Source organism: Barbatula barbatula (genome assembly GCF_947034865.1).
Source record: "Barbatula barbatula genome assembly, chromosome: 12".
NCBI classification, from domain to species: domain Eukaryota; kingdom Metazoa; phylum Chordata; class Actinopteri; order Cypriniformes; family Nemacheilidae; genus Barbatula; species Barbatula barbatula.
This window is the reverse complement of record NC_136775.1, coordinates 19,477,410-19,505,167: the sequence shown is the minus strand read 5'-3', so window position 1 is coordinate 19,505,167 and position 27,758 is coordinate 19,477,410. Positions and strand designations below refer to the sequence as shown.

The following is a 27,758-nucleotide window of genomic DNA, read 5'->3' as shown; positions in this document are numbered from 1 at the left end:
TATTTGATCCAGATTGGTCTAATTGTAACGACGTATTTTATACGCGACTCTTGCACCAGTGAGACGTTTTGTGTCCGAAATCCCTAACGTTTAAAACGGTGAAATATACACCTGTAATGTGCGAATGAAGTTAATATACGGGTTCTCTCAGACACGGTCATTATGTGGTATTTTAGAAAGAACCGATGAAGTGTTAAACAGTTGGTTTCAGTATTTATTTACAACTACCTACTGCACATCATATATCACGTGAGCAACATGAGTAACTAAAGGTAAGCAAGCGTCTAAAGGTCATGGAAGATATGCCTGCATGATGTTTATTAAGTGAATTTAATTCGGATAGTCATATTGGGAATATAATGGCCTCCATGTACTTTGTAATTCAGATGCTTATAATGCAAAATAATGAAAATCGTTGTTGTGCATGTCAGTGCGTTTCATGCGATGGAGGACTTCTCAGACCTTGCGTTACCTCCGCTGTTTGGGGGTCATATCCTGGAGGCTGAGCTGGAGACAGGTGGGGTGGAGCTGGGCCCCAGTGGCAGTGAGCTCCTGGATAATGACGGGACACCGTCCGGCCCCGGGCAGGATGGGGAGGAAGAGAGGAGAGAGCTGGACAAAAGGAAGCACCAGGCTCTTAGCAAGAGGTGCAAGGAGATTGAACAGGTGAACTGGTCAACTAATGATTTGCACAAATAAATAACTCCACATCTATCTTAAGGACGAATTGTTTTGGTTAAAGAAAATGTGTTTTCTTCAAAGAGAATAGAACAGATGAATTTGTACACCCTTCCTATAAATGTATTTAAATGTATACTTACTATGGTATTAAAGCCAATGTACCATGGTTGCATTTAGCACTCAAAATGGGATTCCAAGGTACATTCAAGAGGATCAGTGCAGTATTATAATTTTATAATAATATTACATTTTGTGTAAGGTTAGCTTGAACACATTTAAATGAGAAGATGGTGGATAATGTAAGATTATTTAGTGAATGATTTAAAAGGAGTTTAACACAACATTATAAACATTTACTTACCCCTATGATATTTCAACCCAGTATTATTTTCTGCCTTGTATAATAAAATCCAAATATAGAGCTCGGGCAGAATATCAGAGCTTTTCTATACATCCAAACATTATTTACTGAAAATCTTTACAAGTTCACTTTTCTCGCGTGTCTTGGCAAAATAAAAGTTGGGGTTTTAAAATGAATTTCAATTTGAGTGATTCCATTCTCTTTTACAGTTTTTAATCGAAATATTGCAATGTGACCTCTCTTGTCAGGTGAATGTGAAGATTTTGGGTCGCCTTCATCAAGTCCAGAGACTGACACGGCGACTGAGAAAAGAAAGGAGGTATATTCGGATTTATTTACTTATTATATCCTACTCAACACAGTAAATGACACAAGAGTCTCAGGTAATAGAAAAATGAGATGCGTTTAAAATGCGTTTCAGGTTTCTTATGAAGACTCTGGATTCATATGGAGACGACTACAGGACAGCACAGCTCACCATCTCACTGGAGGTAAAACAGAGAATTCTGATGTTCCATACAACTGACACTTATTTTTATTTTATTAATTATATCTAAATCTAATTTTAAGCTTTTGTAAATTCGACTCCGCATTCACCATTTGTCCACCATTAGTCAATATGTACAGTATATACATTGGTGGCAATTAGCTGATGGGGAAAACATTTAAGGGGTCATATGTGTTTTTCTGTGTCTTTGTGTGTTATAAGTTGCCCCTGCATGTATTAGACACATACAATTGCAAAAGAATTAAGTGTCGCAACAAAAGATATATTCTATCTAAAAGTGAATGCCCACACCTGCCTGAAACTGCTTGTGAAACCAAACGCCCACAAATCTACTTCAGATCGTGGTATGATTTGACTAAGACCGCCCAAATGTTTACGCTAGTAAGGTACCTGTCTGTGCAAATATTGAACCTGCTGTTCTAAATATGGTAAGAGGCATTACATTTCTGTCACACGCTTGCAGTATACGACCAATCACTACCGGTGAACTGGCCAATCACAGCACACCTCGCTGTTCGAAGAGAGCGCATGTAACTCCGCTCTTCATCAGGTTACACTGGCTCCCTGTTTCCGCCCGCATAAAGTTCAAAGCCATGCTCCTGGCCTACAAGTCCAACACCGGATCTGCACCATCGTATCTCCACTCGCTAATGCAGATCTATGTTCCTGCCAGATCACTGCGGTCTGCAAAGGAACAACGACTAGTGGTACCATCCCAAAAAGGAAAAAAGTCACTCTCCCGTACCTTCTCTGGATCTGTTCCACATTGGTGGAATGATCTACCAGCTGCTACAAGATCAGCAGACTCGGTTGCCATATTTAAAAAACGCCTAAAACGCATCCCTTCCGTCAACACGGCGCTGAATGATTTTTCCTAATTCTCTTCCCTTTCCTTCTTTATAAAAAAACACTTACTAACCTCACTATTCTTAGCTTTTTATACTGTGCTAGGCTTTAATGGACTAGTTTGATGCACTTTTGTATTTTGTTGCCTATGTTGTTATAATTGCTTCCAATGTTTCCTCATCTGTAAGTCGCTTTGGATAAAAGCGTCTGCTAAATGACTAAATGTAAATGTTCGGAGCGTAAGTTTTCTTCCGTATCAGAGAGGCGGGGCATAGAGGAGATACCATTCCACTGTCTGTGGAATATATAGCGTTTTTGAACCTTAAATGGTGTATACACATTACATTACATCTACAAACGATAAAATTAGTTTTAGCATTGTCATATGACCCCTTTAAATGCGGTCATATTCTAGTGGTGGTTATCATGATGGGCGACAGTGTCATTCTGGTACTGTACTATTGCAAAAACATGCTCGCTTGTTCATAACAGTAAATTCAGACACAGAAACAACAGTAATCTTATGTAGGATAAGTTGTTTCTTATGTATTCAAAATGTAAAATATGTGTCTTGAGCAACAGGATGAAGGAAAAGCTGGTTTAGATTCTGCTCTTGGTGCTGATGAAGACAGCTCCTCCCCTACCTTTCAACATCAATCAGCAGGTGGACCCAAGAAAAAGAGACACAGAGTTCAAAAGGAAAAAGACAGAGATGCTCAGGTAAGAGGGACTACTCCATGTATTTAACTTTCCTTTTTATAGACTGGATGGGTAATATTATATTTATTAGTATTATGTATGTGAATATATTTTAAAGGCCGTTTGCAGGACAAGTTTAATAACTGATAGTGATACTTGTTTTAGTTTAATTTAGTGTTCGCTAAAGCAATATGGCCCGGTTTAGCTTAAGCAATGACTAAGCCTTAGTTAAATTAGGATATTTAACTCGCTTTTATTAAAATGTCTTCGATAAAAATATTACTGGTGTGTATCTTAAGACAAAACAATGGGAATTACATTTTAAGATATGTCACAGCATTTTATTTTCAGTTAAGACTAGTCTTAAGCCTTGTCTGTGAAACAGGGCATAAACAATCTAAAGTTTTTCATCTTTTTTTTCTTCCACCACAGCCAGAATCTGAACACTCCATGCTGACTGAAGGCTTTCCCAGTCCTAATTCTCTCTCTCACTGATCCCAGAGCAGTGATGGGCTACTACAGCATACCATTTATATACGGAATTACAATTTATTTGTGTTTTGGAGATCATTTCATTTGATGATTTTATTTTGATAATGATATTTTTTTTAAATAAACATTTTAAAATTAAACCTCTATTGTACAACAACTTTGTTGAAGGGAATAGTTGTGTGACCATGTTAATACAACACATTGTTTTAACGGTGAAAAAAACAAATTGATTGCTTACATCTCATTCATTTCACATCAGTACAAATGAAGGAAACATAAAACGGATTGAAGGGTCATTGTTGGAAGGGTTCAGTCTATCTGTGTTTGCCGTATCTGTTGAAGCGGCGGTACAAGAAGCTGATCCTCTTCTCCAGGTTGTGGCGGTCCTCTGTCATCATACGGTCTCCAACCATCCGCTTCTTTCTGATGAGACGCTGCAGCTCGTTTCCATAGAAACCTTTGAGCCATACAGGGCCTTTGATCAAGTCTTTTGGATGGGCTTTAAATTCACCTGCATTAAAAGATAAACAACATCAATACCGCAATGATTTTAATGTGCTTTTTATTTGTCTGTTTCCTAAGGAATGTCCTTGTTGGTGAGTGTTATGAGTGCTTTATGTGTCATAATTAACCACAACAATAATGTAGTGTCAACCACAAAGACCCCGTTTAGGAAATAGTACCTCATTTTCACAAATCAATAACTGAATATTCTAAACCATTCTACACACAATTTGTTTGCATTGCTACCTACATACAAATGTATGCAGTTCACAATCAGATAAAAATAGCTTACTAAATGCCAAATAACAGAAAAACACTGACCCAAGATTCCTATGTTGTCATACACTCCAAACATGCTCCTCTTCTCTGTCCATCGGTCCACCTCTTTCAGTTTGGGAATGGCATGCATTCTTACTCTAGAACAAGAACCTGTAAAAAAACGTAATGCAAAACGTCACTTTTATAGTTACAAATTTCGAACTACCATCAGACGCCACAATGTAACTTTTCTTAAATATAACAAAGGGCTGTCAAACGATTAATCACATCCAGATAAAAGTTTGTTTACACATAATATATGTCGGTGTACTGTGAATTAATAATTTTGTATTTATAAACATACATGTATATAAAACACGCATGCACGCACACACACACCTGTAGTGAAGTGTCTCGTGCACAACAGCAGTGATGGTGACCGACAGAAGGTCACCGTGCTTCTCAGCAGTCCTCCAAACAGAGACATACCCACCGATACCTACCAGAGCAAGAACAAAGCAGAATTGCACGAGTTTCAACTTATCAACGCTGCAGAAATCGACTAATAAACTTACTGACGAATTACTTTAAGTCTTGACCTAGATAATAGTGTCATTAGAAACGTGAGCGTGTTTAATCGGAGTCTGTGTATAAAATAACGGCTTTACCTTTCAATGTTTCGGTGTTGAAAACGAAGAAAGGGGATGTGACGTTATTTCCTTCAACACGTCTAAAATCCCTGAATTAAAGCTAAAGATATCAGTGCAGCATCCATGCGGACAAACAGCGTGAGCTCCGCCACCACTATTACTTAGAACGCCTCTTGAAGTTGCAAAGTAAAAGTCCTAATTACGAACCGTTTGTTTTTCAAATTAAAAGTCAGTTATTCAGAGGACCCCTTTTCTACAGCTTATGTTACTGTTATGTTTCCTGCAGCTCAGTGGTTACAGCATGGCACTAGCAATACCAAGGTTGTGGGTTTGATCCCAGAGGATTGCACGTACTAGAATCAAAAAATGTATAGGCTAATGCAATGTAAGTCGGTTTGCGCGTCTGCCATCAAGTTAGATATCATGTCTATATCATTAGCCTATACATTTTTAATAAGATTATGTGTTATTTTTAAGTAAAACTATGATATATACATAACTATGATTGAAGGTAAAGGTCCAGTTGTAATCGGGCTTTCCTAATTTAGGGAAATTCTTGCAGCATCTGGAAGGAATCATTTTAACAACATACACGTTTCAACTTTTCCTCCACAGTTCTAATACCTCTCGCAATTTTGGATTTATATATTACATGTATTTACTTAAACATACTGAAGGCAAAATAATATCTCCATGTGAGTCTTATTAACATAACTTATTAACATGTTGCAATGCAGTCAATATTCATTTGATTTACACAATTTCACATGTTGATCAGAACTTGTCTGTACTTTGTCAAACAACGTAGAAAGCACTCATTACGATCATTGTTGTGTGATCACCTGGAAAAGTGTAATAAGATCCCTCCATGCGGTTTTTAGTTTCAATAGGCACTAGCGTTAACAAAGACTCACTGAAGTGAAAACAAAAGGCACATTATTCAAAGAGCCACTTCATTAACTCATCTAACTCAACTTGTATTTAAAAATGACACGCACCAGAAGTGCACTGCCAAACTCGTGAGATGAAATTTTGCTTGATTTATTTGTCCTTAAATGATTCCTTCTGGTTACTAGATCCCCACGGAATGCCGCAGAGACCACACATATCCCTTACTGAGACAGAGCTCCAAAAAAGAATTTCCAGGATTACAACAGGTTGTTTGGTTTGTCAGACACAGACTCAAGCACTCGGTATACACAGAAGAGAACCGTGTTCACCCGGCATGATCCCAGATAAACAAAAATGCATACATTTTTAACAATGGTTAAACAAAGCATATAAAAAGTGCATTTAAAAGGAATTGAATACTGACTGAATTCCCCAGGCCACATTCTCATACAATCCATAAGCACAAGCTGAATGTGTCCAACAATCATGTCATCACATCAACTGTCAATGACTTTCTCATCATCCCTCCACCTGTTCTTCCTGGTACGTGGATGCCGAAACCGCACTGTAGGGATCCAAAACCATCTGAGCACAACGCACCACTGTAACCATCAGAAACAAACAGAGAAGAACCAAGAAGAAGAGCGCAAAGCCCAAATCCACATCAACATCCAGTCCAGACGCAGGAAGAGGCAAGTCCATGTTTATCCAAACTGTCCGAGAGTACAGCAGTGCCGGAGAAAACCTCATTAAAAATCAACACGAATGAAAATATGCCATGATATTATCCGGTGCCTTTGCAATACTGGATCAAGACCACTTCCGGCAGCCTTATTCTTGTTTCTCCTGGTGGCAACACAAGTCAGTCATGTTGTGCTTTTGTTGGTGTAAAGCAGTTCGAGTTGCACCTACAAAGTGATAGTCGGTTCCATATCAGGTCAGTCTCAGATTCCAACACATTAAGTTGATCAATTCAAGTCTATTCATTCAACAGTTTATACAAATTTGAAACTAAAATGGTCCACTGAATGACGTCATTGACTGTCACTTCCATTCACAACCAATAAGAAATGAGCACATTTGAAAGAAATACCTTGTGTGTGGATGGTGTTGATTCTGTCAGTGGCTCACCTTCCTGTCTCTGGTCACCCTTTGCTAAGGGATACGTGTCCTCTTATCTCAGGGATTAGCATGTCTTCCTTTGGCCTGAGAGACACACACACCAACACTTGGCACTTGTGTCCTCAATGAATTGTTAAACAGGTAACAACCAGGCCTTATATGGGATTAACCCCCCCAGGGCTGCTTCAGAAACACTATAGTCCGGCAATCACTTCAGGAGACAAGGCATGTGTTACCTGCCACAGGTGAGGATGGACGGAGGTCTGGTTGGCATGTTCCAGACGGCAAGAAATGATACACTGGTTTAGGGGGCTCGAAAATATGGTTAGCATTGTTAAGAGGGAAAATCCATATTTCGCCCGAAAGTTTAAAAAGACAATTTTAGGTGCAATATACATATATTTTTGTAAAATTACAAATACCGTTGGAGATAAACAATGGGAAAAACATTTTGGGATTAGTCCAAGTATACAGTAAGTGCACAAATTCTATAACACTGGGCTTGTGTTTGTGCATACTGTATTGCAAAGTAATGTTACATATTGTCTTTAATGGACCAGTGTGTAATTTTCAAAGGATCTACTGACAGAAATCCAATAAATATGCATATCTGTGTCTTCAGAGGTGTGTAAAGGGCTTCCATAAGGAAGCGTTATATGACCTCAGAATAAACTAATTCAATATACAGGTGATGGTCAAATAATAAGAATATCATCAAAAAGTTGATTCATTTCACTAATTCCATTCAAAAGTTAAACTTGTATATTATATTCATTCATTACACACAGACTGATATATTTCAAACGTTTATTTCTTTACATTTTGATGATTATAACTGAAGGAAAATCCCAAATTCAGTATCTCAGAAAATTTGAATATTACTTAAGACCAATACAAAGGATTTTTAGAAATCTTTGCCAACTGAAAAGTATGTATACGGCTGCGTTGACCTTGGACCTCAGAAAACACAGTGGATCAACACCAGCAGATGACACGGCACCCCAAACAATCACTGACTGTGGAAACTTTACACGGGACCTAAAGCAACGTGGATTGTGTGCCTCTCCTCTCTTCCTCCAGACTCCGGGACCCTGATTTCCAAAGGAAATGCAAAATTTACTTTCATCAGAGAACAGCAGTCCAGTCCTTTTTGTCTTTAGCCCAGGCGAGACGCTTCTGACACTGTCTGTGGTTCAAGAGTGGCTTGACACAAGGAATGCGACAGCTGAAACCATGTCTTGCACACGTCTGTGCGTAGTGGTTCTTGAAGCACTAACTCCAGCTGCAGTCCACTATTTGTGAATCTCCCGCACATTTTTGAATGGGTTTTGTTTCACAATCCTCTCCAGGGTGCGGTTATCTCTATTGCTTGTACACTTTTTTCTACCACATCTTTTCCTTCCATTCAACTTTCTATTAATGTGTTTGGACACATAGCTATGTGAACAGCCAGCCTCCTTTGCAATGACCTTTTGTGTCTTGCCCTCCTTGTGCAAGGTGTCAATGGTCGTATTTTGGACAACTGTCAAATGATTGTGTAGCCTACAGAACCATTTAAAGGCTTTTGTTACACTTTGAAACGGACAGGAGGAATGAGCCCGTTGGTTCCAATTCACAACCTCAGCACTAGAGGCCGGTAGATTTTACAGACTGGTCCTTTAAGCACATTCAGACCTTTAATGTTTATCTTTAGTGATTTTCAGTTACACCTTCAGCTATAAAATAGCACAGTACATTTTAAATAATTATTATTATAAAGAAAGCGGCAAGAAAAATGGAGCGCAACTTTAAGAAGACTAAATTAGAGGTATTTCGTACTGCCTGGAAGGATAGTACAAAAAAATACAGGAAAGCCCTAAAAACGTCTCGATCCGCCTACATTTCATCATTAATAGAAGAAAACCAAAATAACCCTAGGTTTTTATTTGATACAGTGGCTAAATTAACCAAAAATAAATCGTCAGCGACTTCTGATGCTGTATACCAGCATAGCAGTGATGATTTTATGAACTATTTCACAAATAAAATCCAAGATATTCGAGAGAAAATTATAACTATGCAAGCAGATGCGAAACCCGCTGAACATATGACTAACTACAGCACCCCTAAGGAGAAATTATGTTTATTTTCTACTATAGATCACGATGAACTATCGAAAATCATTAGATCATCTAAATCGACTACATGCATGCTAGACCCTATACCTACAAATCTTCTGAAAGAGATACTCTTAGAAATTATAGATCCTCTACTTAGCATTATTAACTCATCTCTGACATTAGGACATGTGCCTAAAGCATATAAGGTGGCTGTTATAAGGCCCCTTGTCAAAAAACCCCATCTGGACCCTGGAGAACTAGTTAACTATAGACCTATTTCGAATCTACCTTTCTTATCTAAAGTTCTGGAAAAAGTAGTCTCAACTCAAATATGTTCCTTCCTCCAAAGGAATGAGATTAATGAAGATTTCCAGTCTGGATTTAGAGCACATCACAGTACAGAGACTGCTCTGATTAGAGTTACAAATGATCTGCTTATGGCGTCTGACCGAGGTTGTATCTCCTTATTGGTGCTGCTAGATCTTAGTGCTGCATTCGACACCATTGACCACAGCATGCTCCTACATAGACTTGAAAATGATGTCGGTATTAAGGAAATAGCTTTGAAATGGCTTAGATCTTATTTATGCGACCGTTTCCAATATGTAAAAATAAACAATGAGGTATCACGCAAATCGAAAGTCCAGTACGGTGTACCACAGGGCTCAGTACTAGGGCCTATGCTCTTCGCATTATACATGTTACCTCTAGGAGATATAATAAAGCGACACGGAATAAGCTTTCACTGCTATGCTGATGATACGCAACTTTATATTTCCTCGAAGCCTCACGAAACACAGCAATTCCATCGAATAGTGGAATGCATAGTCGATATAAAAAAGTGGATGAGTAGCAATTTTTTATTACTGAACTCGGACAAAACTGAAGTGTTACTTATCGGACCGAAAACCGCCCTACGTAACAACCAAGAATACTGCTTAACTATTGATGGATGTTCCATAAAACCCTCATCTTCAGCTAAGAATCTTGGCTTTATATTCGATAGTACTCTGTCATTTGAGAACCAGGTCGCCAACACCTGTAAGATTGCGTTTTTCCATCTTAAAAATATATCTAGATTACGTCATAAGCTGTCATCATCAGATGCGGAGAAGCTTATACATGCCTTTATGACATCAAGACTAGATTACTGTAATGCACTATTAGGTGGTTGCCCTGCAGGTATTATTACAAATAATTCCAACTAGTCCAAAATGCGGCAGCTCGAGTTCTTACACGTACAAAAAAGTATGAGCATATTAGCCCGGTTCTGTCAACCTTGCACTGGTTTCCTTATAAAGCATCGCATAAACTTTAAAATCTTGCTTATTACCTATAAAGCCCTGCATGGTTTAGCTCCTCACTACTTGAGAGAACTTCTAACGTATTATAGTCCATCACGTGCACTACGCTCTCAGGTGTCAGGTCAGTTGGTAATACCTAGAATTTCAAAATCAAGTGCAGGCGGCAGATCCTTTTCTTATCTAGCGCCTAAACTTTGGAACAGTCTTCCCAGCACTGTCCGGGAGGCAGACACACTCTGTCAGTTTAAATCTAGACTAAAGACGCATCTTTTTAATCTTGCATACACTACACTATCATAATATATGTACTTCAAAGATCTAGGCTGCACTATAGTTAGATCAACCGGAACCAGGGACACTTCCAATAACAACTGATGCATTTGTTGCATCAAAGAGTGCAGAACAGTACTCTACTCTCAGCCAGTCTTGTCTCATTGTTCCAAGGTTACAAGAGCGGAGCGGGCAGGGCGCAATCCATTCCTAGACCTGACAAATGCTGGACGAAGGAAGTGACGTCCCTACAAAACCTCAGCCACTATTAGATTATTAATGATAATTTTAAATCTAATTTGTTTTTTATTTTCGCTTTGTTGTGCAAGCACTGTTGAGCTTGTGCAGAGGCAGCAGTTTTTGCCAGAGGGGAACTGGAATCCCCTGGTTAGGCCTGGTTTCCCTCCGAGGTTTTTTTTCTCCTCCAATGGAGTTTTGGGTTCCTCGCCACCGTTTGCATACTGTTTTGCACTGTTTTGCCTGGCCGAGGGGGCTGCTAGAATTTGGTAGTCTTATTTAATTAACACTGCATATAGGAATTTATTGTGTGTCTGATATTTCACCTGTGTTTTGAATTCCATAACCTTTTATGTTTTACTTATAGTCCTTTTTTCTTGTACAGCTGCTTTGTAACAATGAAAATTGTAAAAAGCGCTATATAAATAAAGCTGACTTGACTTGACTATTCAATTACAAGACATCAGCAATAGAGAAATACAACTTCCTAAATGTTTTAAGCAATGCTCGTATGCTGCATTTGAGATGAAGCTGGAGTTCTAGACATTTATATCTAGGTTTTAGGTGCGAAACATCCAAAATACAGGTTGTCTGGAACCCAGCATTTAACAAATTCTACTGAATATACAAATTGAAGTCTATGTCCAAACCTGTAAGTTTTCAGCGATAAAAATGAGATTGCATTATATTAAATCAATGCTATAATGGGATGTCTTCTAAAATAACTAAATAAAAAAACAGAACCACAGTTAATAGTGTAATTGTACTGTTATGTGCCAGAAAATGTCTCTTATACTCATGAAAAACTAAACTGCCCCTTTAAGTAGCTTTAATGCTAACCTGCGGCACAAGGCAATTTAATGACAATTATATGACATCTTTCTTCTCTTAAATGTAAAAGAATATTTAAAAGGAGGTATTAACTTTCAATACAAAAATAAGTTTGGTTTGTTCAATGAATTATTTAGATTAGCGAACACGCCGGGCGAATAATACAAAACTCGCTGAATGCCAACAGTCCCATGAATGTAAAACCAAGCGTGCCAACGGAAGAGGTGGCATATTTTGATCAACCGACAAAGTCTGGCTTCATGAAACCAATGACGGTTTTAAAATAAGGCCAAAACAGAAGCAAGTTTTGACAATATAACAATTTAATACAAAAGCCAAAACACTTCTCTTTATCAGTTAACATTTCATATACATATGTTTATATATAATCTATGCTTACTAGTTAAACTGCAGTTCGCATTCTCTTAAAAATCTGGTTAAAGAACAAGATGGAAAAAAACAACAACAAAAACACAGCACCAGAGCATTGGCCAGTTCATATCTGCAAGAACGTAAATATTGACACACAGTCTATTTTAATAGACATGAATTAGTATTAAAGAAAGAGGACCCTCCAACATCCAATACCAAAAATCAAACAAAGAAAACATAGAATTGTTGCTAACATAAGAGATTAAATTATGAAACCTGGCAATATTCATGGGACATTATGGAATATTCTCTGTACAAGGCTAATTCAGAATAATGACTAATCTGGACAGACTGCCTTTAAAATCAAAACACTGTCAATGCTTATTCTTTATAGGCTCCTTTTCCATTTTCAATGTTAAAACGACACAATAACAATACTTAGAATACCAACAACGATGGCTTTATCCTTACACAGATCCTGACTGCTAATTATTGCTTGGTTTCAATCTTTCAAAAGGTTTTGTTATAAAAAAACATGCCTGAGTAAGAGCTCATGACGTCATCCGCATAAACGTGTAGAGGAAGAAAAAGATATTTCAGGCTAACGGCTGTCCATTAAAGTGGACATAAACTTTACAACTTAAAGCCGCACATTATGATCATCTTGAAAAAGATAAGAACAATCCACAGTCTGTACTATCAGTTTGAACTAAAGTCCAGAAAAACTGCAGCAGGTTACACACGCATATACTGCTCGAATAGTAAAACGAATCCTTTATTTCAAAGGTTGCCGATGTGGCATGAGAAACACGGCAGTGCAATCAGTATACATACACAGTAATAAACAGACAAGACTCTCTTTGTGTGTCCGTGCGTGTGTGTGTGTGTGTGGGGGGTCGACCCTCATTACCAACTCAAAAACAAAGATGCATGTGCGTGTGTGGCAAAGACACAGTGTGGGACTGTTCGTGCTCAACGTGTGCAATTGTGCGTGATTTCGATTTACACTGCTTGACAAAACGCAAGGGTTATCGACACATGTCTGTGCGCTACGCTGCCTCTCTCTTGTATCCTCATTATGGCTTGCATCAGGTGTCCCTCTGTACTTCTCTATCCTGACCAACCCTTTTCTTTAAAACAGAAGGAAATGGAGAGCGAGAGAGAGCAACAGCGAGAGAAGAATGTAACTGAGGATGCGGAATCACTCGGGGAAAGGAGGAAACATGGGCATCTCTCCGAAGTCGACACCGCCGAAGCTGCCAGACTGGTCCAACATGGAAAGAACATCCTGACAAGGTAAAGATAGGGTTGTTCTTACTCAAATTCAAAAGCTTTTGTTTAATGCATTCATGTAAATGGTGACGACCACTCACTTGAAACATCTCTGGCTGATTGTTCTGAGACTGTGGATGTGTGTCCACAGTGCCTTGGGCGTGTGGTTGATTCTGCCACTGCTGCCACCCTGACACTCCGTCAGCTGGCCTGGAGGTGAACTGCGCTCCCATCTGACTAACGTCACCTTAACGAAAGAGCAAGAGAGAAAGTCAGGAAGTTACATGGCCGCATTTCTCATATTATCTAACATTTCCTCAAAAAAAAATATTATTGGTAAATGTAAAATATAATACCGTAGCCATTGGTCGGCGCATTGGTACGATTTAGTTGTGGGTAGCTTGATGTGTTTGCCATGGAAGCGCCCGATCCGCCCATCTGGCCAAATGAAGAGGACGTTGAGGATGAAGGGACGGAGCTGAAGCCTCCCATGTTAAACTGGGGAGACTGACCCTTTCCAACTTGGCCTGCTACCTGTCAGGCACAGAGAGAATCAGAGTAGTTATAGCTTAACATAGACCAGAACTACTTCATCCAGAACAGAATTAGAGATATAAATGCTGCCCAGATGATGAAATGAATGCAGAAGTAATCACACACATTTTAAAGGTGCGGTTTGTAACAATTTTGCAGTAAAATATACAAACACCACTTGGCCTGTGTTATTTATTTTGTTTAGCTGAGTACTTGCAATATCTCAAATGTTTCCATTCCAGATCAAAATAGCTCATTCTAAGGTAATACAACATAACGCTTCTTTATACACCTCTGAAGACAAAGTTATGTAAATTATACTGCATTTCTGTCCATAAATCCTCCAAAAAACTGGACTGTTGAATCCTGAAGTATTAACATGGGCAAACGTAACTGTGATGCTTACAATCTTAGCAAACACCACTAATGGCCACATTCAAAAAAACACTTCAGGACTAAAAGTACTCTGAAAATTGCTTTGTTAAATGACCTTTCCCACTACATAAAGCCGCTCTTTTAAAAACCGTAAACAATTCTATACCTGTGTGTTAAAGGCAGGTCTTGCAGCAGCCCAGACTCCAGGGGACACTGCGGTCCCTGCCTGGGCCTGAATGGGGATGATGTTGCTGGCGCTGGGTCCGGAGGGTGTGCTCTGGCGGGACATCTGGACAAGCATCTGACCAGCTGAGTGAGGGGTCTGCACCATCTGCTGAGCCATTCCAGCTGACCTGAGTTCAAAGTCACGGCAGAGAATCGGTGAGATGAGGGCAGAGTTAGCCATTATCATGTTTGGGTCCACACAACAGCATTTAACATTCAATGTTAAATTGTAGTTGTAGACAAATAGTCGACATGATCGAGTCTACCTAATCGGTAGGAGTAATATGGTTGAAAACATGCGTATAGTGGCCCAAAGAAACAACCACTGTGTAGATAACAACATTCAAAGAAAAGAAAATGCAAAGAGTGTGAGTGTGTGTGTAAAACTGATTCAAACATCCTATTCACCATTTACAGTGGAGAGTATGGTGGGTGGTTGTGTATCTGAGGAGTATAAGCCGCTATTAGATTATTCATGATAATCTTAAATCAATTTTTTTTATTTTGCCTTGTTGTGCAACCACTGTCGAGCTTGTGCAGAGGCTGCAGCTTTTGCCAGAGGGGAACATGAATCCCCTGGTTAGGCCTGGTTTCCCTCTGAGGTTTTTTCCAATGGAGTTTTGAGTTTCTCGCCACTGTTGCATACTGTTTGCTGGCCGGGGGGGCTGCTAGAATTTTCTAGTTTTATTGAATTAACACTGCATATAGGAATTTATAGTCTGTCTGATATTTGACCGGTGTTTTGACTTCCATAACCTTATATGTTTTGCTTATAGTCAATGTTTTCTTGTACAGCTGCTTTGTAACAATAAAAATTGTAAACAGCTCTATATAAATAAAGCTGACTTGACTTGAGTATAAGGTGTCTGTGGGGAGGGGTACCTGAATGGTTCATTGGGACATGCAGCATTGGGGAAAGACGCTGCTGGAGGATAAACTTGCTGTCCACTGGCCACACTGGGGGAGGTCAGAGCCTTCGAATCTGACAAAGAGACAGAGACGTATTAATCACTTTGATTTGTTTCCTCCAGTGTGTGTTTATATGGTTTACGAGAACACAAATGTGTGTAATGTTAAGTTTTCTGTGATGCTTCGGTTAGGGAATAAAATATACAGTTTGCACAGTACATAAATCGTTACGTCAATGTAAACCACATATGCAAGCGTGCGTGTGTATAAATGGGCCTTACTGAGATCAGCGCTCACTACCCCCACAGACTGCACTGGAACCTGACAGACAGACAGACGATTATTTTTTCAGAAGGATGGAAAGAGGAAATCTGTGAGCTCATGTGCATTTACCTGAGGTAGAGCCACCTGGTTGGTCTCGTAAACTCCGTCTCTACTCATACCTCCCTCTATCTCCTGCTGCTGTTGCAATTGCCTATGAGAAACAATAAATAAAACAAATTCTTAGAAGTGTCCTGACATCATCACCAGCAAAGCACCCACCACCATCAACCGTCACACCCATCACCCGGCAACCTACAGCATTCTCTGGTTACCACAGACACCACAGCTACCTACGGAAAGAGAGCATGCTGGTTAATCTACACCTAAAGCGTAGGAGGGTCACCCGAAAGAGAAAGAGCGATGAAGAAACAGAGGCCCAGTGCACCGCAGTGCGGGTCTGCTCTCACCTGGCTGTCATGTGACCTGGACTGGGGGTAGAGGGGCAGTTAGGACTGCTTTGCCCCAGTGAAGGGGGCAACGCCGCCCCCGGGGAAGAGAGGGGGGACAGCGAATCCTGATTTGGAGCTCGACTGTCACGCGAGGGATTGGTGGAGAGAGATTGGTCAGGTTAAATTGGGAGCGGAGGTGAATTACCACACTCACTCGCTCTCAAGTACAAACAGACATGCATTAATGTATACAAGTAATAAATCATACAAACATTACAATTCTGATTATAACATAAATGATGTCATATGGGGTGTGACAATTTCCAACATGATGCAACAAGCAACGTATGGAACAGCTTACAAAATGATTTTTTTTACTACTGTGTACATGATCGAATAACAGAATAAAATGTATAGGATTCCAATGACTTTTTTAATGGGCTGCATGTCACTTTATAGTTTTATAAATTGATGAGGCATAAATAAATTATCCATAGAAAAAAATCTCCATAGTTGTGTTGGATTTATGCAACCTGTTATTATCAGTTGTGAACGTGTTACATGTCATAAATCCTTTCTCTGAGGTACATTTTCCCCAGGTGCTCTTGAAGACAACAAAATTCTCTAAAAATAAATTCAAGCTCAAAAAATACAAAACACAATAAAAACAATCAATATAACTCATACAGTCTTCATGTAAAAAGCAGAAGTTACACAGCATAGTGTCCGCAGTGAATATTAGTCCATGAAAATTGGAGCAAATTCAACATTCGATTTGTGTACACATCAGAGATCATATACTGTGGATACAGAGAGCAGTGATGTCACGTGTGTGTGTGCATCTAGCTTTGTGGTCATGTGACGCATTGCAATACTCACTTCACATTGGCGTTGGTGCAGATGACGTACTCGATCTCCTCCGAGAAAGGGTTCTGGAAGGTGAAAGAGCTCGTCCTCATCCAGATCCACTCGCAAGATTTAGAGCGGAACCGAAACATCACAGACAGAACCTGACCTCGCAGTTTTACCACCTACAGTGAGGGTCAATGGTCACTTACAAATTCATTCAAATTCAGCACACAGCTGTGAAATTTATTTTAAAGACCTGTGCATAGAAATGTGCGTGCGCTGTTTTCCACGAACGTATCCGGATTTGTAAAAACTAAATCTTTCTTGGAGTGAAAAAACGGATGACGCAAACAATTTCACTCTTAAAGTAAACACTTATATTACGTCAAGACATTACACAGAAGTTAAACACAAATTGTTTATGGTGGACCACTTTCTGTCGCATGCTATGTTTTAATGACAGAACTGCATGTTATGCAATGATCTAAACTTACTTCAATATTCCGTTAAACACTGCTGGATGCGGTGGTCGAACAGGCCTGTTGTTCGGTTTGAAAAATAGTCTAATGATAATAGTTTTCTGTAAAACCGCAGCTAGAGGTTGATGCCTTGTGAACATTATGAAAATTATGCAAAATATCACCATATTTGAAGGATATAAATAAACTCCATATTTATACTTTCGGGGAGGAAATGCAGGTCTTTCCCTGACTGAGATTTTTCAAAGGGGTTTTTGCGCAGGTTCTGGCGTATAAATAGTTTTATAAATCTGAAAACGTTTGTGTGTACGCAAAACCTAGCTTCTGAGCGCAAGTACACTTTTAGGATGAAATCTATGGCGCGTTTTATACATGAGGCCCCCGGTGTGTCAGTGGGAGGAGACATTTATATTCACTACAGGATGTCATCATACATCACAAACACACACACACCTGTTGAAGGCTGTCTCTCAGTAAGCCCTGGTCTTCTGAGTGTGCAAAATCCAGAATGCTCTTCCCCAGTAGTTCCTGTCACAACAAAACGTTGTTAGGTTACAAAAGTCTTTTAGCTACCCTAAAACCTGAGCTCCGGGCTTTTGAAGCCTACCTGAGGCTGGAAACCCACAGTCGCCAGACAGCGGTGATCCACGAATGTGTAGATGCCTTGGCAGTTATGGCGGGAAATGAATTCCACTGGTACGCTGATGTTATTTATGTTGGAGTCACCTGGAGAACACGTTACCTGGATATGGGTGCAAAAGGAATTTAAGGTGTCTGCCCTGAATAACTGACTTAACAGAATGTTCAAGCACACTAAGAATGTAAGTGGTGTTTTATGTAACCTAATCATTGTGGTCTGTGATAATAGTTGAAAAAGTACCTGCAGCCTTCCAATGGCGACTAGACAGTAACGATTCCCCTGACTGTTATCAGCCTCATCGTCAGAAAGAGTCACTCCTGAGAAAGAGAGAGAGCGAGAGAGTTAGTTGCTGTTATCTGATTGGACAGTGGGGACCTTTGCTTCTCTATGGACAACGGAAGTTGGTGTAAAGGGAGGCCACTTCCTCAGTGTTGTTCGCAAACACATCCGAAATGTCTCAAAGGGACAACAGACGCTCGTGATTGTTATTTGTGTTGTTATAACTCAACCACAACAAGGACACTTTTGTGCTATTTTACACTCCTGCCTACAAGTTTCGAAAGTTATCCATATTTAACAAACTCATCAATACTTGTATGTAATAACCACTGAAACTAAAGAAATGATGCCTTGAGTAGAAAACGTGCAAATGACATCAAAACTCTGTGTGTTGTGTTCTAGTGTCTTTAAAGTTGTTTTCTATTGTGTTGGCACAATTGTTTGTGGTTCGTAAAAGTACTTTCAAACATTTAAGCCTACAAATGAAATTAAAGATGATTTACATCATGACAAACATTTTAATTAAGTGTTTCAAAACCTTGGAATGTACTATATTTGATTATATTTAGGGACATTTGAAAGTCATTCCTTAAAACAGATCTCAATAAGCAAACGGCAGTGTACATATATAAATAGTAGGGCTGTCAAACGATGAATCGCATTCAGAATAAAAGATTAAGTTGACTTAATATGTGACCCTGGACGACAAAACCAGTCTTAAGTAGCAAAAAGCCAACAAAACATTGTGTGGTTTTAAATGATAGTTTCTTTTATGCTTAAAATCATTAAGATATTAAGTGAAGATCATGTTCCATGAAGATATTTTGTAATATTCTTACCGTAAATATATAAAACCTTTTTGTGAATGAATACAGCGAAATCGTGAATAAGATTTCAGATGGTCTATAAATCGAACTTTGAAAAATTGACCCATAAGTTGTCCAGGTCACATTTATGTCTGTGCATATTTACAGACCCATACACATACATGCATATATTTAAGAAAAATATAAAATATTAAAATAAATAAACATTTATATATTTCAATTATTGGTAAAAATAATGTCAATAAATACATGTAAATATTTACTTATATATATCTGTATGTAAGTGTTTGTTAATACAAATTCAATGTGCACAGTACACATACATACAATATATTATGTAAACACATACGTTTGACTCTGGATGCGATTCATCGCGATTCCCTAATAAATACTTATATTGAAATGATTTATTTTAAAATGTTTTTGTTTTTTCACAGCTAGAGGACGATTTCCGCTCCTTTTATGTACTAACTGCGCAAACAGAAGATTAAACAAAATACTGAACAATGGTTCAGTGTGTGTGAATGTGTGAGGGTTACCTGCGAGAGGCCAGGACTTAATGTTGCCCGTGCAGTGCACAACCACATATTGCGGTTCACCATCCTTGTGAGGCCCTAAACCATTCCTGCAGAAGAAGAGACAGACTTCATCTACACCTGACTTTGGACTGAGTGCCGGACTGGCAGACAGAGTATGAGAGAGAGGGGTTTTACCTGTTTCTGTTCCTCAGGTAGTTGAGTCTGTTCATGGACACTGGCTCTACTGGACAAACCCCACATCTGAAGAATAAGCAGACATAATGTTACGTTAGGTAGCATGTGTGCAAGCGCTTACAGAGTTCTGCGTGTATTCTGAAAGCCATATGCTCAAGAACAAAGGCCTTTTCACACAAGTCTGAATTTAGCACCTTTTGCTTAGTTGCAACAAATTCAGTGTTAAATGTTTATATGATTTTCAAAGACACTTGAAGTGTCAGTCGCATAGATAACCTTAACATTTCTTTACTTTGACTTAGGTGAGATCAGGCCCTAAAACAATTCTTCGTCTCTCACCTCATCCGGCAGATGAAAGAGCGGCGTGCACCTATACCCATCCTCACAGATGACTGACCAGCTTCTTTCTTCACCGTCCCTGTTTTCATATCCAACATTCGTCCTGCGGGGACACAAGGAAGCCGTTTACAACATAAACACACTAATAAGGTTAAAAGAGCAAACAGAGGTTGCTTACCGCTGTTGTTGTTCTCACTGGTAGAGAGTTGCTCTCTGAGCTTCTCCATGTCATCTGGATGAACCTGGTCGTACAACGAGGATCCGAGCCAATCAGATTGCGCTTGGTTCAGAACCGGTGTGATGGAGTCCGATACATAAACAATGTTGCCCGTCTCGCACGACACGACGAACAGAAAACCATCAGCAGCCTCCAAAATCAGATGCTTCAACTCCTGCAGTGAAAGAGAGTTAGGCTGTGACCGTAAAAGTACACTGGCCAATAAATGCTGACTTGTTTTTATTTATCTGTGCACTGAGGAATCAAGGGCCTTGTGTAACCTGGTCTGTGAGGAAGGACGGTTTGTAGGCTCCGTCCGTGCCGGTGCTGCCGCTCCCTCTGAACGTTTTCATGTGAGACACGGCCATGCGCAGGATGGTGAGCTTGTCCGGCTTTCGTGCCAACGCGCTGCAGGTGGGCACCATTTCAGACAGCTCTGTGATATAAGCGGTCATCTTATTTCTCCGCCTCCGCTCGATCTCGCTGTGATTCTCCCTGGGGTCAGGAGGTCATAGTGGTAGGGTGAGAGATGGGCGGACAGACGCATGGAATCGTGGGGAAAGTAGATGGGCAAACAAAGTAGGTAGAGAGACGGCAAAAACAAGGAAGGAGCAAGAGAGATCAAGACAGGGAGGAGAGAGAGAAAAATGGATAAGTAAAGAAATAAAGTCTGCATCTATATGCTGCTAAATGAGATGACATGGGCTCATCTTTTGAGGACAAATGCATATGAAAGATTTCATGAGCTGAGCTGAAAAAAAGCGGCCTCTTCAAACGGCCTGAGAAAAGAAGACAGGGACACAGACGGGGACGAAAGAGGGAGTGCTCAAGAGTAAACACTTGAAGTGCACGGAAATGAAGTGCAAACGTCAGGGAGTAACAGTGAAGTGAGCTAGAGAAGTGTGTGATCTCCACATCTGTTAGTCAATTCAGTTCATGGAGAGCATCTGTGGGTTAATGTCAACTACTACAAAAATGTATTTTGACTCTCCTTTTAGTTAATAAAAAAGGACAATTGTCATTTTCTATATGGGCCGTTCAGAATTGGTGGAAAATCGGAGTTGGAAACATTTTGAAAGAATCTGGATTTTATTCCCCAGAATTATTTAATGTATGCACATTGTATAATTGTATAAAAGGATCACATTGCTAGTAATCGTGCACTTCATTTTCAAAATCTATTTTCAGAAATAATATTGTAATATTGTTCCCCTCCCCAAATTTAGTCACTACCGAAACACGATAATGTTTAATTTAACACAATTAATTATATTTACATATAAAGCATATTTGTTTCTATTTTTAAAAAAATGTCACATGTAAATCTATAACTATATATTTCAAGTGTAATTTACGAGATTTGTTGTATTTTGAATCCAAATCTTTCTTTTGTAAAAGGCATACGATCGATGATACTGATTTCAAGGTTAAGGATTATATCATTAGATTAGTTTATATATACATTGAACCAAACACTATCATAACATCTTGATCATTTACTGTACTTTATTTTTGACAAAACATCCCATGTTCCGGTCGTGACACACGCATTTTCAGCAGTGATTGTAATGTTTTGGTAATGATCACAATATTTAATTTGAAAAGCTGTATCAGACTTTCAACATGTTATGTTGACACAAGTAACTAACTATGTTGTGCAAATGCTTCCAGCACATATTGCAGCAGACACACATCGGACAGTAAATATATAAAAGAAAACCAACAGCTAATATTCACTTCTAAAACACCAATGATTTGCAAAACTGTATGGAGTTTTTATTTACTTCCCTAAATAAAGGTTTAAGTGTTCCTTTTTGTCACTACCGAAAAGATTATAGTGTTTGTCCTGCATCATCAATAAACAAACTACAGTCAGTTCAGAATGCAGCTGCCAGAGTTCTAACCAGGTCCAGAAAATACCATCACACAACCCCAATGTTGTCAACCCTTCACTGGCTACCCATTAAGTATCGTATTGACTTTAAAGTTCTTTTAATCACTTATAAAGCCTTAAAGGGTTTAGCCTATACATAATTAAAATCCGGGACACCTTTCATTGCATAAAGTTGAATAATTTAAGAATAAAATATTAAATAAAAACATTTTAGAGCTTCACTTTTTAAAAAACATCAAAAAAAATTTAAAACAACTAAAAAAATTTGTTTGATTTATTTTCATAAATTGAAATTTAGGGGTTTGGGTTCGGGACACACCTCTCCAAATTGAAATAACCCAATAAATTATGATTTTTTATTTATCAAGCTAACTGATATTATAAATATTATTGTGGGTTTCAATAGATAATAGAAGGATTTTAGCTAACAACTAAGATTTCAAACTTAAATGCTTTTTATATGTGTTTTTTTGAGGTGGGACAGCAGTTTGCATGAATTCTGTAGAATGGCCCATATATACGGGTCCGCCGCAACATGCAAATAGCATGAGACATTACTACTTGACTAACTGTAGAAATTAAGACACAGACATTGTAAAACGTTTTTTGACTATATTGCCATAAATTGCTATGTGTCCTAACATATATTAAGCAATGTAAATGTATTAAGCTTAATATTTGGCTGTAACACATTTTGCGCTCAATCTTGTTACTGCATGTTTTAACTTTGTTACAAAACATTGCGTAACTTTATTGATGATTCTCTGTTACCCAACATTTAACTTTAAGGAAACAGATTAGCCATAAAATATGGATTGCTGAAAACCACAAATAAGCCAAAAACGATACCGTCGCTGTCTGACTGAAACCTTGGTAGTAGTAATGATTTATGAAAATATAAATATCATAAAAAAACTATTTACCGCAACAAAATATTGGGCTCAGTTACAACCTCACCATAGTGTAAAAACTTCAATCTTCCCCTTAAGTTTTTATGAAGACACCGGAACTATTCACTGAGGTTCATTGTCATGAGTAAAACTATGTTTTAACAGATTCTTGGGAACTTGAAAATCCATCCAATCATATTTCACCTAGATCTCACTACAGAACATTTTGTTTTAATCTCCCCCACACAATGCTCAACTGACTCATTCCGTTTCATACCTGGCAAATCTCTCTTTGTCATTTCCACCACTTCCTTCATCATCACACCTGAAAATAATCAGACTCAGCGATGAGACAAAAAACATTAGGTTTTAAATTCAGGACACAGAGCATGACTAACCTGAACATTTTGCCTCCCTCATCATCCTCGTAGTCCGAGCTGGAAGAAAGAGCAAGAATAATCAAAACCAAGGAAATTCACATTAGTCAGTAACTGAATATATTGCACAACTACAACAACCACATTTAAACATTTCTGCATTTCTCCATCTATTCAACAGAAAAGCAAATAGGCCAAGGCAAACTGGACAGACAATGTTGCTGTTTTTATACATTAGCAAGACTTACGAGGCCTGTCGCTTATTGTTGGCCTTCGGGACGACCGAACCGCTGTTAGAATGAGATTCAGCTGATGTTGCCATGACCTCAGACATATCTAAAACACAACACACGCACAATAATATGAAACAAACAGCATCTTTCAGAAGTATTTTTCTTGTTTTCAAAAATATCTGCTTGCATCATGCTTAAATTTGCTCTAAATAATCTTGTTTTCAAAGCTGAATCGTCCACTTGATGAGAAGGATAATAACAGCGCAGGACCAAGTCATAATGTTTGGCGGTATAAAATTGGCCCGAACTAATGTAAAATTAGTTACTAATACCTTAAAGGGATAATTCACCCAAAAATATAATTCTGTCATCATTTACTCATCTTCGATTTGTTCTAAATCTGTATAAATGTAATTGTTCTGATGAACACGGAGAGATATTTGGAAGAACGCTTATATCCAAACAGTTCTTGGAACCCATTAAGTACCGAAGTAGGAACAATGTGACCCTGGATCACAAAACCATTCTAATAGAGTGTTCACACCAAACGCGGTACATCGCGTGTAGTTGGACGCTTGAACAGTTTGAGTTTGCTCGCATCATTCGCGCGTGAAATTCACTTCATTACAGATGCAAATTCAAGTCATGGGAGGGGCTTCTGATTGGTTAACACGCCACAAATTTTTGCCAAAATTCAGATTTTCAACTCCTCCATTCGCGCGAATGGCACCGCAAGTAGGTCATCGCGTCTTTGCATTGACTTTACATGTAAATCAATCGCGCTTAATAGAGTGTTCGCACCAAACGCGGTAAACCGCGCTATTTGCGTGTAGTTGGACGCTTGAACATTTTGAGTTTACTTGCATCATTCACGCTTCATTAGAGACGCGAATTCGCGTCAATAGCCTGATTGGTTAAGGCAGTGCAAATTTTGCACGATACGCGCTTGGTATTAAGTAGCACGGAACCATTTTTAGTAAAAGCCTGTACATTTATTTTATAGCAAAAATCATGAGGAAAAAAGTACAGATCATGTTTCATGTAGATATTTTGTACATTTTCTAAATAAATAAAAACTTTATTTTGGTGAGTGGATGGCCTGCTACAGCATCTCTGAATAACAATTTCAAAGGGAATTTTCTCAATATCTTGATTCGCCCTCTCAGATTCCAGAGTTTTAAACGGTTGTATCTCCGCCAGATATTCTCATAACCTAACAATATTTAATTATTATAAGCTTAATTATTCCGCTTTCAGATTATGTAAAAATCTCAATAAGGATAAGACAGGTCACAAATTACTTTATATTTTGTTTTTTATCTTTTTAAGATTTTTTAAAGAACGTAGGACAGCAAACAGTTTTGGGGCACTCATTTTAATAATGTATAATGATTTAATGATGCAACTCGGGACACAGATCAATGTTTGTATAATTATGAATGAAAGCACAAAAACTAACCCTTCAGGGTACAAATGAATGAAGAATCAAACAACACAAAACTAAATGAGCGAGGGGAGTATGATAAACGTAGCCGTTATATTTATTTCATCAAAACACCCGTTTAACATTTTCAAGACACAAACAAAGATATTTTAAAGAATGTAGGACAGCAAACAGGTTTGGGGCACTTTTAGGCCATCCACTAACTTTGTGTCTGTGTTCCGTGTTTCACGTTTTTTTCTTTTGACTTGCATAACTATATGTTTTGCTTATAGTCAATGTGTTTCCTTGAACAGCTGCTTTGTAACAATGAAAAAGTCTAAAAAGCGTGACTGCCATTGTCATTATTCCTAAAATGGGAGTCAATGGGATCCGATAACTGTTTGGTTACAAGCATTCTACCAGACATCTTTCTCTGTGTTCGACCAAACGAAGAAATGTTTACAGATTTGGAACAACTAGATGACAGAATGATGACAGCAACTCTTCCTTAGATCCAAAAGGGTTCAAATAACTTTAATGAGAGTTTCGATAGACACAAGGATTTCTGAGCTTAAGCAGACAGAAATGTCACTGAATCTTTATATTTATTGAACATTATGTAGTCAAATGCAAAGGCGTTGATCTGGGCCTTTATGACTGACAGCTGAAGCACACGTTGCTACAAGTGTCAGTAACAAATAAACACACATTCAGCTTTGACAAACAAATCATACAGTAAGTATTTGGCTCCATTAACTTGGCTCATATGCTAAATATGAGCAGTTGTGCTAACAAGATCAACTGTTATTTGTGTTACGTCACACAGACGTAATCGAATGTATGTTAGTCTATTATTAGGCGTCTAATATACTGTAGGTTACCTGGATCAGAAGATGTCATATCCGACAGGTGAAAGTGTTAGCATGCGAGCTAACGTCAACAAAACAACTTTCCCAGAAAATAAATAAGTCCTCCCCGACCCAATGCCTGGTTTCCTTTAGACTGCTGCTAACTCTATATTGCCTCTAAATCTCTTACAAGTATTCGAAACCAGATGTCAGGAACCCACGCCGAGTGTCATCTTTCTCGCCGACCCGAATGGACGGGTTTTCGTGTGTTTAATTTGTCTTTCTGTGACTTTTTAGCTGTTTTACAAGCCTCCCACGAACCAAGATGGCGCCCGGAGTCTTCCAGTCAGCAGCAGCAGCAGCGCGTCAGAGGAGCAAGGCGGACACTGCGCGTCTGATAGCCGTTCCACTCTACATTCAGACCCGTTCCGAGTGTACTTAAACAAAATGAACTCCAGATGGCGACGAACACAGGGCATCGTGTCCAAATCGGGGCGTGGGTTTAGAAAGTAGGCGGTACCTTCACAAAGGGGCGGTCAGGGGTGCGGTTGCATGGTAAGCCACGCCCTGTTTTAACGTTTCGCTTGATCTCGAGAATCCTTTTGCCTTATTTGCGTAGTTTATTTCATTGTATTTTGTTTTAGATCGCATCGCCAGTTTCTGGCAAATATATATATATTTTTAATGATTATTGTGTGATGCTCTATCAATATTGTAGGTCAATCGCGGCAGTAAAAGTAGCCTACGTGAGAAGGATAGGACAGTAGGGTAAAGTACAGCTCGTGTTAACTTTCATGGGAAGAGCTGTCTGTCTTGAGCCTGTGCTGCGTTCAGGGTTGTTGCAAGAAGAGATGCAGCTACGGCCAGAAATGGTGCAAAATCTCGCCATATAATTACAATAAATTAGCTAACGCTACACCTACCCTAAACATAACTGTACAGCAATAAACAAATATTAATCAACTGTTTTCAGCGTGACAAAAATGATGCGGTATTGAAGTGCGCATGCCCCTTCTCCTTCTAGCCAAAACCTGCGTTCAGCCCCAACAAAACGTTTTATTTTCACTTTTTTTTTATTCGAGAAATGTCTTACAAAAGTGCAAACATACATTCTTAGAATCTCGAACATTTCCGAAATGCATATAATAAACAAATGAAATCAACGTTACACCATCAAAGAAAAAATATCTATATATATCTGCTTGCTTCATGCTTAATTTTGCCCTAAATAATCTTGTCAAAGGTGATTCGGCCGCTTGATAAGAAAAGGATAATGACAGCGCATATATATACATATATATATATATATATATATATATATATATATATATATATATATATATATATATATATATATATATATATGTGTGTATAAAATAATAAGCTGCAGAAATATAATGCAGAAATATAAATCAAGGTACATAAATATTTTACTTCATGAATATCGATAAAGGTAGGAATTTTCTAAAGAAACCTTTGTTTGTGAAAGTAACATTTTGCCACAAGGATAAGGAAGTTTGAAACTATTTTCACATAAAAAATACAGGAGTATAATATGTGTTATAGCAAACTGTATAGACAATTTCCTACAGTATCG

General features: G+C 38.6%; 3 protein-coding genes across 6 annotated transcripts; 1 reads left to right on the top strand and 2 right to left on the bottom strand.

Annotated features, from left to right (window-relative positions):
- Nucleotides 1-5: 5 nt before the first annotated feature.
- tfpt (TCF3 (E2A) fusion partner) lies at nucleotides 6-3,743 on the top strand. Its single transcript, XM_079470401.1, has 6 exons — nucleotides 6-272; nucleotides 432-666; nucleotides 1,291-1,361; nucleotides 1,464-1,533; nucleotides 2,979-3,116; nucleotides 3,528-3,743. The coding sequence occupies exons 2-6, from the start codon at nucleotides 445-447 to the stop codon at nucleotides 3,588-3,590; spliced, it is 564 nt and encodes a 187-aa protein (XP_079326527.1). The 5' UTR covers nucleotides 6-272; nucleotides 432-444; the 3' UTR covers nucleotides 3,591-3,743.
- On the bottom strand, nucleotides 3,332-5,196 carry mrpl51 (mitochondrial ribosomal protein L51). The gene is made up of 4 exons (XM_079470402.1): nucleotides 5,018-5,196; nucleotides 4,749-4,848; nucleotides 4,413-4,520; nucleotides 3,332-4,098 (listed from the first exon to the last, which is right to left on the bottom strand). The coding sequence occupies exons 2-4, from the start codon at nucleotides 4,834-4,836 to the stop codon at nucleotides 3,902-3,904; spliced, it is 393 nt and encodes a 130-aa protein (XP_079326528.1). The 5' UTR covers nucleotides 4,837-4,848; nucleotides 5,018-5,196; the 3' UTR covers nucleotides 3,332-3,901.
- Nucleotides 5,197-12,054: 6,858 nt separating this feature from the next.
- On the bottom strand, nucleotides 12,055-26,617 carry arnt (aryl hydrocarbon receptor nuclear translocator). 4 transcript variants are annotated; one of them, XM_079469244.1, is made up of 21 exons: nucleotides 26,195-26,617; nucleotides 23,906-23,993; nucleotides 23,679-23,717; nucleotides 23,558-23,605; nucleotides 20,778-20,991; nucleotides 20,458-20,671; nucleotides 20,280-20,382; nucleotides 19,941-20,006; nucleotides 19,767-19,852; nucleotides 18,362-18,438; nucleotides 18,089-18,223; nucleotides 17,935-18,009; nucleotides 17,033-17,184; nucleotides 16,172-16,294; nucleotides 15,834-15,915; nucleotides 15,722-15,761; nucleotides 15,414-15,513; nucleotides 14,473-14,659; nucleotides 13,754-13,931; nucleotides 13,499-13,644; nucleotides 12,055-13,413 (listed from the first exon to the last, which is right to left on the bottom strand). In XM_079469244.1, exons 1-21 carry the CDS (start codon nucleotides 26,211-26,213, stop codon nucleotides 13,327-13,329), a joined length of 2,259 nt encoding a protein of 752 aa, XP_079325370.1. In that variant the 5' UTR covers nucleotides 26,214-26,617; the 3' UTR covers nucleotides 12,055-13,326. The 4 variants fall into 4 exon arrangements, with proteins under 4 accessions (XP_079325370.1, XP_079325372.1, XP_079325371.1 ...); XM_079469246.1 differs by lacking the exon at nucleotides 16,172-16,294 and having other exon boundaries at nucleotides 26,195-26,593; XM_079469245.1 differs by lacking the exon at nucleotides 23,558-23,605 and having other exon boundaries at nucleotides 26,195-26,557.
- Between the last annotated feature and the right edge of the window lie 1,141 nt (nucleotides 26,618-27,758).

Coding starts and splice junctions, on each gene's coding strand:
- arnt (XM_079469244.1), bottom strand. Junction 15,916..16,171: donor CCAGGTCACATGACAGCCAG/GTGAGAGCAGAC, acceptor TGTTTCTCATAG/GCAATTGCAACAGCAGCAGG. Junction 14,660..15,413: donor TGTCCCAATGAACCATTCAG/GTACCCCTCCCC, acceptor CTTTGAACTCAG/GTCAGCTGGAATGGCTCAGC.
- tfpt (XM_079470401.1), top strand. CDS start 445: ATGGAGGACTTCTCAGACCTTGCGTTACCTCCGCTGTTTGGGGGTCAT. Junction 1,534..2,978: donor AGCTCACCATCTCACTGGAG/GTAAAACAGAGA, acceptor CTTGAGCAACAG/GATGAAGGAAAAGCTGGTTT. Junction 3,117..3,527: donor AAAAAGACAGAGATGCTCAG/GTAAGAGGGACT, acceptor CTTCCACCACAG/CCAGAATCTGAACACTCCAT.
- mrpl51 (XM_079470402.1), bottom strand. CDS start 4,836: ATGTCTCTGTTTGGAGGACTGCTGAGAAGCACGGTGACCTTCTGTCGG. Junction 4,521..4,748: donor CACGAGACACTTCACTACAG/GTGTGTGTGTGC, acceptor GTTTTTTTACAG/GTTCTTGTTCTAGAGTAAGA. Junction 4,099..4,412: donor TGACAACATAGGAATCTTGG/GTCAGTGTTTTT, acceptor CTTTTAATGCAG/GTGAATTTAAAGCCCATCCA.